Source organism: Lytechinus variegatus, chromosome 12, assembly GCF_018143015.1.
Source record: "Lytechinus variegatus isolate NC3 chromosome 12, Lvar_3.0, whole genome shotgun sequence".
Taxonomy (NCBI): Eukaryota; Metazoa; Echinodermata; class Echinoidea; order Temnopleuroida; family Toxopneustidae; genus Lytechinus; species Lytechinus variegatus.
This window is the reverse complement of record NC_054751.1, coordinates 32182508-32195466: the sequence shown is the minus strand read 5'-3', so window position 1 is coordinate 32195466 and position 12959 is coordinate 32182508. Positions and strand designations below refer to the sequence as shown.

At 35.5% G+C, this 12959-nt stretch overlaps 1 protein-coding gene across 2 annotated transcripts in view; it reads right to left on the bottom strand.

The window, feature by feature from the left end:
* Nucleotides 1–12959, bottom strand: part of LOC121424943 (G protein-coupled receptor kinase 5-like) — a 79119-nt gene that overhangs the window by 59932 nt on the left and 6228 nt on the right. The window contains exon 2 of one of the 2 annotated variants that reach the window (XM_041620840.1): nt 3808–3810. The exons of the other annotated variant lie outside the window; for it this stretch is intronic. Within the exon in view, the coding sequence (XP_041476774.1) occupies nt 3808–3810 (3 nt within the window). The remainder of the gene's footprint in view (nt 1–3807; nt 3811–12959) is intronic. 2 annotated transcript variants of the gene reach the window in all.

Here is a 12959-nt window from a genome sequence, read left to right as displayed (position 1 = left end):
GACTTTCACACTAGCAACCTCAATAGCCCGGCTAACTGCTGTTGTGTAGAGGTAAAAAGTCGGGATTGGAGGGGTTAGCGTATAGAGCATACTTTGTAAAAAAACATTGTGAGAACAGAATGTCAGCTAAGCTGAAACCCCTGACTAACTGTAGATAGGGCTTTTGCCATTTAGACCTACCTAAATGTAGAGTAAGGCTACATGGTCAAGGAAAATTTGGCTTGTGAGAAAGGCTACAAGTAAATTAGTTTTGTCAATGAAACTTTTTTCCTGATGTACAAATAAGTGGTGTTCATGACTGTTACACATATACATGAATTGTAACCTCAAGTACCTGTCTTGGGCACAAAGTCCTCTTTATCTACATGTACATGTAGCTGGCAATTGATCTGGACTAACTTCCTGATTCTGCTTTGAAACAAGCATACACATCAGCCACAGGCCATCATGGAAAAGGCACTTCAGACAAGGTCATCGCCTTCTAATCATTATAATAGAAAGTAATAGTGATTATCACAAGACAGGAGATTAAAAACAATAAACTGGGTGTGACATGATGTGGGAATTAATGATTTGCATGTACATCATCCTTTATTGTAATATGATCTTAGCCTTAAGTGATCACATCAGTTAAAGATATTGTGGAAACATAATTCGTTTGAATCTCCATATATTGTTAAAAGCAAGTGAAGAAGACTATTTGAACGAAGGCAACAGGACAAATGCATTCCTGAAAATTATTATTAAAAAAAACAATATATTAATTCTTTTATCCAACTGCATGTACATGTACATGTAAACTGAAATGTAACTTAGAAAAATGTTAAATAAAGTACTGGAAAACAAATGTTTGGTATTGTGAATCTTTTGCACAAAGATCTCAGCCGTTGATATACATGAACGCCTACATGTACATCAAGGCCTATATGAACCGTACACGGTATTATTACATGTATACTCTGTATGGACCAGTAGATCTACAGAATACTGTATAACAGATCCTACCAGCAATTTTTTATCAAGTCCTGATATGTGTATATCAATTACAGAAAAGGTGTCCATCAGTACCATGAAAAAAACTGCTTCATGTTGATCAGTCAACAGACGAGGGGCCAGTTGCTTAAAAACTTGCTTTGCTCGAGTTACAAAACATATTTCACCAACAAATTTTACAGTTATGGTTCCTTTTCCACATATACATGTATAATGTACATGAACCGTAACACTGAATATGTTTGTTCCTGATTGTAGACTGATAAACACCCGGGGGGGGGGCACTCAGTATATAATGCATAGTGGGTATGTGCCGCGGAGGGGACCCCCATTTTTACACTCAAATTTCCGTTCCAAGGCATAGCATTTTTGTCTTATTGAGAAAAAGAACAAAGAAAGCCGCTCCAAGGCATACCATTTTCTTCTTATCGAGAAAAAAGTAAGACAGAAATCCGCTCCAAAGCTTCGCATACTTTTCGTTACGCCGTTCCGGTCGCATTGATCTGCTGCGATTTTGGTGAAAAGCGGTCGCCGAGCGCTGTCCGACCATCGTCTCTGTGCGAACGCACCCGGCGGAGGCCGCGCTAGCTGCATCATTTACGCTTGCCCATTCCATAGGGGTGCATACGCACGTACTCACTTGCTGGCGATCCGTTCCAAGGACCCCCGTTTTCACAAAATTGTAGTTCCGAAGCCCGTTCCGAGGACCCTCCTTTTTACAATAAGCCCGCTCCGGGGCCCCCGTTTTTTTTGTCTCGCCCGCGGCACACCCCTACCAATTTTTTGGTCGAGTGCCCCCCCCCAGGGATAAACATAATGATAACTAGGATCCACTCCTTAGTAGATATTGTTTCCATTACTTGATATACATGTACATGCAGTTATTCTTCCTCTAGTTAAATTAATCTACTTTCCTTGAAGGAATACATTTTGCTAAAAAACACAGATGAACAATCTGTAATACACAAGCAATGTTGAATTGCATTCATATTCAATTTGTGCAATATGATTTAATCTTGGTCAATACTTTCGTAATCAAGATGTATTGGAGAGCCTGGTAAATAGACGCATCAATAATAATATCAGGATACTGATAGGGCAAATTAATTGTTATTGTGTTTATGTACTCATTATACGTGTACATATACATGTAAATATATACATTATATACATATACAATTGTGTTCAGTGTTGCATTTTGTTGCATTCGCAATTCTGAAGGTTGTTATATATCTGAGCTGATAACGTTTCCGAACGTACCTTTTTCAGTGCTTAAATTTCACTCTGAATCGTGATCTGAAAGACGTTTACTTTTACGACCAGGAATGAGGGACACACCCTTTGTTTCTCATTTATATCAGCATTTTGTAGGCAATATCTGTATAATATTATGATTGTATTGTAATGTTTTTGGTTTTAAATTAGCAAAATTGAACTTGAGCTTGAATATGAACTAGGGCTATCTGAAGTTTCACTGTACAAATGCGTTAATTAAAGCCCATTCAATTACAAGCAAAATACTTTCCACATTAAAGGTATTGTTTAACTCTGTGAGCAGCCGATTTAAAAAATTCTCAAACAAAGATGAAACATGTGTACAAGTGCATGTATTAGAACTAATAAACCCTAAAAACAACCATTATTGAGAATGAAAAGCTAAAACTACAAGGCAAACCCCGATTTTGTAAATAGGCGTCTTATAAACGCCTAAATAGTACACATAAGTGTATGTAATGCAATTAAGATGGTGTTTCCGGTCATTTTATATTTGAATTTTTGAAGCACTAAATAATTATTTTCAAACGCAATTTTTTCTGGGCTTCATTTTTGTAACATATCACAGACACAGGTGACAAATGTGACATTCTAGCTCAGATTTTTTTAAAGTCAAACAAATGTTAACCAATCACTTTAAGTATTCATCTGCAGATGATAGTTAATAAAGATTTGATAAATGTGCCACAATGAACATCTTTCATGGTCTGACTGTGCATCATAAATACATCTATTCAGGTATTTACGTCATACTAATGACAATACTTCAATAATTTATCATACAGTACCAATCTTCACGTCGTTAGCACAAAACTAGCAATTCGCAAACAGTGTATTATCCTGAGGGAGCTACATACATGTATATCCGTCATAGACATAATGACATGGCAACAAAATAATTAGATGTCATATCCATAACTTACATGCACATATTCTTTGATAGAAGAATGCAACATCGACCTTATCACGCGGAAGGGCCCTTTTCAAACAGTTGAAATTTGTCCTATTTCTTTTTATGCAAAAATTATATTTAGTTTTTCATCACTCCTATTCCTTCTTGTTGATTTTGGCTACTTATGTATGACAATCACGGAGAGTCCTTTGTTTTGGGGTACATTTGTTTGTATTGGGAGTTTTGGGGGGTAGTACCTGGTTTTTTGGTTTTTTCTATTTTGCCAATTCAAGAACAAAATCTAAAGGAATTCAATATTAAACCTAAAAATTTCATATACAGCATGACATCACAAATTTATAGCAAAACTGTGTTACACATGTATATTCAACCAGTGCAAATTCTGCTGAATGATAAACTTGGAGGTACATGATGTGATGAGAAGCAATGCAAATCTATCCACTGAAGAGATGTCGGGTTGTGGATGCTGCCTGGTAATGCGAGGTACCGTAATTCATCGCACATCTTCTTCTGAGTTGGTTGATGCAAGATAATGCAAGGGACAATTTTCAGCAGAAACTGAACACGTAACAAAATTGGTAGTGCGTAGGAAGTCTCAGATTCTTTGGTTTCTGTAAATTATACACTCTCTGTACAATCGATCATTACCTTCCAATAATGCAATGCCACTTTGGGTTATGTTTGACTGCAAAACATTTGCAATTGGTCCCGGTCAGAATCTTTTTTTTTTAAAGAGCATGTAACAATTATCTTCACCGTCTATTGATGTTTTGTGATTAATTGCTACTTTTGTAATAAATGAGCCCTGATCAGTGACAAAACACCCTTGGCATCAAATATTTGTTGGTTGGAAAAGATTAGGGGTATCGCAGTGTGATGCATTCTTGCATCAACAGTACATGTATGTATTTGATTTCCATACATCTTTTTAAATGCAACTGAAGTTCCATTCCAATATTCTCATTAATATTTTCTAAGGACATAAGTCCCAAAGAAAATAGAGCTGTTTGTGTTTACTGAGTAACGTTGGAGACGCTTGATACAGCATGCTATAGTAAATGTTTCCAACACTACTTATCATACATTTCTTATGAACATTCCACTTTTTACTCAAATCAATCAAGATATCAGCTAATCAAGTATATCAAAATATAACAAATTGTAAAAGACCCACATTCAAATAGGTTCCAAAGTGCACATATTGGATGTACAATGTACATACATGTACATGATGGTGGGCCTATATTGGGAAGCATTCTTGATGTATTGCTGCATGCACATATTATGTACATGTACAGTCAATATTCAAAATGAAGGTAAAACCATCATCTTCAATGCAAGGCTCAATGTCCTTTAACAACTGAAATCCACTTGAAGGTTTTTCAGACTATAAAAAATCAAAATGATATAAAAAAAATCCATACCGTTTTACTCATGTAGGTCTGTACAGTATATCAAACAAAATACAGAAATATTAGCATTTTTTTTTTCTTGAAGTGTGAACGGTATATGTGGAAGGTTTGGCGACCTTGGCGGGTAGTATTCCTATGATTTCACCTGCTACCCAGGGTTCAAGTAGACGGGTAGCACCTTTAGTCTATCCTTTCCAGACACGGTTCACATTCATTTTTTTGTCCCATTATAAAACCACATACATGTACATGTAGGGTCAAAACACATGCATGTACATGTAGATGTGGAAAATTATTTTTTTATATAATATACATGTAGGCCTACATGTACATAAAAGAATTTAAATCTCGGGGGGGGGGGGGGGGTGAAAACAAAAACCAGGTGCAGCAATGATCCCACTGTCATTACAGAAACATAAAAAAAAGTATGATTACTCATACATGTACATGTAGTTAAAGGAGAATGAAACCATTGGAACAAGATAGCTTGTTTGAAAACAGAAAAATCAAAGAAACAGATCAACGAAAGTTTGAGAAAAATCGGACAAATAATGAGAAAGTTATGAGCATTTGAATATTGCGATCACTAATGCTATGGAGATAGCAAATTGGCAATGCGACAAAGATGTGTGATGTCACTTGTGAACAACTCTCCCTATTACTTTAGTATATATTTCACTAGAATTGCCTCTTTTATCACATCTATCTATAAATCATGTGTTCTGTCTACATGAGGGCATGTAATATATATTTTTTAAGAATACATCATGGATAAAGAGTATCATCATAAGAAAAAGCAAAAAGAGACATTTTGAGGGTATTTTATAGTCCACCAAAGGGAAAGTTGTTCATCAGTGACATCACACATCCTTGTCGCATTGCCAATGTGAAGATCTCCATAGCATTAGTGATTGCAATATTCAAATGCTCATAACTTTCTCACTATTTGTCCGATTTTTCTCAAACTTTCTTTATTCTTATTCTTTGATTTTTCTGTTTCTACACCAGCCTATTTGTTCCAAAGGTTTCATTCCCCTTTAATAGTTGTTGACAGTAACATCCTGTGTAGAATGTAGGCCTACAGAAATAATATATAAAATGTCTACCAAAAATGGATTTTAAGATATTGGCCCATGTGAAAATCTTAAAACCCTCCTTAGAATGGTTGTTACACATGTACATTGCAGGAACCAACATTAAATATACAAACATGATCTGAAAAATGCAGAGACGTGTCAAAATTATGCAAGAAAGAGGGATTGGGGACCTTCCATCAACCAAACTCTAAAGTTATAATGATCAATTAATTTTATGAATTATGAAATAGGTCTGATAAAATAGACAAGAGCATCTTGACTGCATTGAAGAGGATGACACCAGTTGACCTCAGCATCCTTGCTTTTGTAACCAATATCATCACACAAGACCAGGGTCAACCCCCCCCCCCCCATTCTTCAATACAGTACATGTAGGTGGTTGTGAAATATTGGGAATTAAATAAAATGTCAAAAAATTATTTACCGGTGAGTTTTATAGTTTTAAGTTTTGGCAACCGACTGTATGGTTATTTTTTTTAAGGGATACAAAACTTAAATCAAATGCAGAGGTACATGTACATGTACTATAAACCAAAATTAGAAAACGGGTTGTGTGGTCTAGTGGTTAGAGCTCTGGACACATCATCGCACAGAACTGTGAATTTGAATCCCCACTCTGCCATTGTCTCCACTTTTATGATCCAAAGACCCGAGGGTAATATCTGTCGTCGTAAAAGTCGACCACTACGTATACATGTACGTATAGACGTAAAATGTATCCTATGTAATTGATTACTGTACATGTAGGCCTACCAGCTACATGTAGGCTTTTACCAGCAAAAAGCTGTCCTGTCAAGTTCCAAAAGAAACAGAAATAGAAAAGCATAAATGTAGCACACGAGAGAAGACCCTATCTACATACTGTACAGTCCAGATGTACCTACAGGTATACCTCATGGAGGCCAAATAAATCAGGAATTTAGGGATACAAACAATGTTCCCCTCTACACTCAACTCAATATTGGGGTGTATTAAAGATGAACGCAGTTTTCAAAGGTACATACATGTACCGTATACATTCTTGTTCATCCCAGTTCCTGTACATACATGTATGTACATGTATGTATATAGCATTTTACATCAATCAATTAAAATGCTTCAGTTTCAGGAATAAAGTGCCATACAATGACAAGTTTCCCTTCAATAACCACCCTTGTTTTGATGATGCTTTGCCTGTACCACTTCCCGTTATTTTGACTGAAAAATGGCGACCTATTTCCTGAATGAGAGAGAGAGAGAAAGAAAGGAAGAGGGGGGGTGTAACTGAAAGACAGAAGGCAGGGGGGAAGCAGGGGAAAAGGTGAAATATGAGAGAAAAGAGAAGAAATATTCAAAACAGTACAATCCTATACATGTACTTGCAGAAGTATGTAAATTGTCATCATTTATATCTGTATTACCTGGTACACAAATTCCATGGATTTGTGTGAATATTAGAATATATCAAATATGGTTATCTTGACTCTATTACTTAAAATATAAATCATTGAATTTTCAGAAAATCCAAAGAACTCAAAATTATATACATGTACATATCAGGCCTACATGTACTTATTGGAAAAATTTGATACACAAGGGAGAATGTCAGATCATTCAAGCAAATGTTTAGTGTGTCAATTTGTTTCAAAAAGCAATTAATGAAAGTGATATTTTGTCAATTTAACAATTAATATGCTGCTATGTGCTACCACCAATTGTAATCAAAGTACGATGCACAATATATGTCAATGCCATAGAGGTCCAATATATAGCATTTCAAAAATGAGAGTGGCATTTATTCCCAATAGAAAATATTCAAATTTTCAAAGTACATGTATAAAAAAATTGTAAAAATTGATCATACACACCAAGTTGTAATTGATTCATAAACACTGTATACATACATGTACATGTATGTGAGATCTACTCGAGATGTCTGCTGTATCTACAGTATGATGTAATGACCTGTAAATTATGCTTTCATTATTAACAACCAATTTGGTTGATTAATAAAGCCCAAGCCTTCTAATCAGGGAGATACCAAATCTGGAAAAAATATTTTCCCACTGCCGAGCCTTTTAACCAATCAAAACAATTATGACATAGCGCCATCACTTTTTTCCCCTCACACGGCTCTGATTGAACAATCTCATTACAGCCACATCAGAACCAATATTATAAAGCATTGGTCCACCCGCTAGTTCAGTACCTACCCTGGTATATCGTTTGCCTCATATGATCGCTAACCAATAGAACCCTACTGCAAAATTACTCCCAACCTATCCATGCATAGCAGGCAGGCACCTCATGAATATTGGTGGATCGGGATGAAACAATCTTCCATGAATTAGAATGCTTCCTCATCCTCCCTGTCCCCGGGCCATGCATGATCATGTTCTGATACGCTCAGATGAAATCTAATTTGGTCGTCACATTTCGGCATTGACCATGAATTATGCAAGTGCTTTTGAGCCACCATTGTCATTACAAAATATGACGTTATCTTCAGAAACTTCCGACGTGGTCAAAATTGAGATTTAAGGGGTGTTCGACCTTTAAATTAAAATCTACGTACAAAGTACAATATCCTTACTAAATAAAACAAGCAAATTGTAATTTTTCCAAGTTGAAATCATTCAATTAGGATCCCAGACTCTTGTCCAAAATAAGTTTTCATGTAAAATCGCTAAATATATGATCCAAGAAATCATGCTGTTATATGTTCCGCGCCATGAAAGTTTTACACATAATGACTTAACGTACATGTGTAGAGAGGCTTCAATTTAAACCTCACCAAGAAAAAGGTATTTTCAAACATTAACATTTTTATTCTTATGAAACTTAATGCAAAAATATACAATGAGCTACTGTATACCGTAGTATGTGTGTCACTTGACATTCTTCACCACTAGCATTCCCAAAATTAAAAGCCATAGTTTTCTTATTGTTTCATTTTCAAAATTGCAGTTTACTATTCCTCTCATTCTTTGGTTAAAATTCAATTTAAACAAAATCATTTTCAAGTTGGAGTTACCCTCTAAATATAAGCTATTGACAACCTACTTGGGAACATATTCATCATTTCTTCTTCATTGCACCGTCCTTTTACCATAGTCAATTCAGGAATCACCTCCAGTCTATTTCCTTACAATGCCAGTGAAACACATCAATGAGAGAGAAAAGAGCTCTGAAGCTACAAAAGTACATAAGTATGATATGGTTCAAGCCACTCCTATTCTAGTATGGTGGGCCCCAGATGAAAGTGTAATAATCACTGATATAAAAACATAACAAAACATATACATGTACATGTACAAACTGTTGAACCTGATTTGACAATGAAAAAAGACAATTTGGAGCTGTAGAGTCAGTTTTTTTTTAAATCCTATATACATTGTAAGTGCATGTATGTATTAAATTATCACTGACTGGGTAAAAATCTACAAGACTTTTCCAAAACATTCCCCTCACAATAAACTTTTAAAAAAAATCTCCTGTTACTGTTGCTACATGTACATGTAGTTTATACATGTATCTGCCTACAGTCTGAGAGCAGTGAATTTCACTTTATATTTCAATTTAATTAATTCTCCATAGTATAAGATGTAATTAGTGTGATGGAAATGGGAATATAGTAGACACTCTACCTTGCAACCATGGCAACAGAAAAAGAGAATAAAAGTTAGATGACCCATGAAGTTTAATCAACTTGAGCTGCGAGGTACTTGTAAACACGGCTATCAATGTGATACCAATTTTACTAACACATCAAAACCCAATCTTTTTTTTTATTGAATAACAATGCTGGTAGGAAAAAAAATAGAACACATTTTTCAACTTCAAACAATTTTCAGATCCCTATAAAAGTGACTTATTCACATGTAAAAGACAAATTTTTATAGCTTGTAAAACAATTTTGAATACTAGTAGTATATGAAACTGTGATAAACTGTATTCTATTTTTAATGGTATTGGGCAATTAAGGAAACATACAATTTTAGAAGCTAAATCCAAACTACTATATGAAATTTCTCAAATTCTGAGCGGTACATGTAAATTGCCAACTCTCCACTCATCACACGGTGCCATTCTGTTCTGTCCATCAACATTTCGTCTAACAACCATTTGGTCCAATAATCACTTTGTCTCATAACCAGTTGGTCTCGTACATGTACATACTTTCTTTTCATTCATTTTGCCTAATTAACACTGAGTGTAATTAGACCAAATGGAATATGGACTAAACCTAAATGGCTATTGGACCAACTGGTTATTAATACGAAATGGAGATTGGACAAAATGGCAATTAGACTGTATGGATAGTGGACAAACTGATGGTAGACCACATGAATAGGAATTGGACGAAGTGGCATTAGACCAATTGAAAATAAACATTTTGAGCTAAAACTCACATACCCAGGTACCCATTTTGTAAGTTGGCAATTTCTCAACATGTTCGATAAAATTACATCATTTCATTCTTGTAACAGTTTCTATGAAAAAAAATATACTATCACTATGAAATATTGAAAAATGGCAATTTGATAAATTTATCTTTCAAAATGACAAAATGTAGTCCAGGTAAATGTAAAGTAGTCAAGGGCCCATATGTCACAAATCAAACCTTATTATTCTTTTAAGGATTTCCATCAAACCTTCATATATTTAGGAAATTTTTTCTACTTTCATAAAAAAAGGGAAAACATGATGTAAATCTCCATTGTGAAAAGAAAGTTTAGGACCCCCACCTCAAAAATTATTTGTATGCTTTAAATTTAAACCGTATAGACCATAAACCTGCATATTGCCAAACTTCTGCGAACCCTAGTGTTTACACTGCACACCATCAACATCTAACCCTGCATCAAACCAAATGAGAGGGGCAGTTCATTACCATTTGCTATCTCCAGCTAGCCACTCAGTGCACTTTGCATACCTCCACGCACTCCTTCTTCTGGAGAGGATAGCCGCGCAGGCCCTCGACCAAAACCCACGCATAACACATGCAAAATCACGCTCTTCGTCTGACACTTGTTCGCTCCCGCTCGCTTTGAATGACAACTTTCCCAGCCACTCTGCAGACCCCGAGAGTGGTGTGTGGTCAATATGTATACAGTATAAACACCCATGACAAACTATTCGGGAGATCTATGCGAGACAAGCAATACCCTATAGACGTGATAGATGAGCTTGTTGTGTCTCTCCTTTCAAAACTAGTTGACATGTAAATTTGCAACTTCAATCATTTTTATCTATTCAGCACCTCTTCCATTGAGAAAAGAGGAGTTTCTTGCGATCCCATACATCTACATGGACACTTGTACATATAGATTTGTACGTAGAGTTCCTCATAATCCTTAATACATGTAGGGGAAGGCGGGGTAAGTTGTGACAGTTTTTGCTTTTTGCCAGTTAGAATTGATATGAATAATAATCTTGTCGAAATAAGTACCTTGCCTTGAAATTTAATTCTTCTGAAATATTTTCCACCTATATATAACTTTCTATCCCCACACTGAAAGTCATCGTGACCTTTGAAAAAAACGATGTCAAATGGCTCAACTTGCCCCATATATGGGGTAAGTTTGAGCCACCTTCTGGGGTAAGTTGAGCCACAAAAACTATGTACAAAATGTATGGGGGGAGAACCAGCGTGTCAATTTTTTGTTAAAAGTCTTTTCACTTGCTAATTCTCTATAAATACTAACATCCTGTAAAAGGAAAAGAGCAGTCATGTAAATTTGCTCCTTTCAGCCTGCATTTCAATCGATTTTTATGGTTTGTTTGTTTTTTAAGATACATTACCATAGGAATTACCATGGCTCAACTTGCCCCATGCTGTTTGGCTCAACTTACCCCAGTCCGAACTCAGTGCGAAAATTTTGTATCCACACATTTATTATGCATCCATCATATAAAAAACTATGACAAGAATGAAGATCCATACATGGACTAATAATGTTATCATGTCTTTATTATATTTAAAGATGTGTGTGTTTATAAAGCACCCTTCTATTTCACACTCTTTTTTACTTTTTTGAATGAAATTCATATTTTTCCCTCTAAAAAACTACTTTTTGTTTCAAAGTTGGAAACAATGTGGTGGGGTTAGGGGTTATGATATGGGTCATCAATACTGTACATGACACCACCACAACGTCTGACTCATTCATTATTGGCCTGGGGCTGGTGTCTCAACTTGCCCCTATGCTCAACTTACCCCGCCTTCCCCTACCTAATAAAAAGTACACAATTTACACGTAGGCCTACATCTATCGAACAGTGGAATAGTGAAATCAAAGAGAGTTGACATTTGCCAAATTACAACATGTAGATTTAAGCACATATTCCTAGAAAATTAGTACCCAGCAGGATGCAAAATGCATTTTAATAGATTGCCCAAAATTGTGAGAACCTCACTCAGCAACTGACAGAAAATTCACAATTTCCATGGAATGTTTTTCTTTTTACACCTAACTCCCCCCTCCCATCTTTGAGTATGAATTACTGCACAACCAAAACATGTACATTACAATATGCTCTCAAACAAAAGAAAAATAAATTAATCTTCGCTTGCTTCACATAAAAAGAATTCTACATTTCTCATTTTCTATCCCTTCACAATATTGCAATATACTAGTGTAGATAACACACCCTTTGTCACAGGAACACAGCGTGTGTGCATGAATATCCCATATCAATACTTGCACTTCCTCATAACATGAGGGATAAACTAGAGCCAGCAAGTAAAAAAGGAAAAAAAAGTATGAGTATGAATTTCTTGCAACCCAACGAGCAAATTAAGATGATGAATCCCAAATGCTTGCTCTGGAGTGGTAACTCATACCGCGTTACATTGAAACCTACACACTAAGTCAAATGAACAAGTCAATATTACGTCTCTCCTGCCACAATGAAGACAAACAAGAATGTGTGTATTTCATATATTTTCAAGCATCTCCAAAGTTGCCGAGATTACACGAACTGTTTACCCTTCCTTGCATGACGTTAATCTTATTACAATGCCAATGCTAGATCTATGACTAAATATAACTGACACCTCAGTTCAGTGCAAAGTAATATGACAAAAACCTTGAACGAACATTTGTAAAGCCTTTGGCTGCCAAGAATGTTTTGATGCTCTAATAAAGACCATTTTTATCATCATTAAAATAAAAATTTATATGAAGAGAGACAAATGAGATTACAGAACTCATAATAGGCAGTAAAGAATATGTGTCTTTTTCATTTATTTTACTTTGATGTTTTCTTAATTTCAATCAAATATAC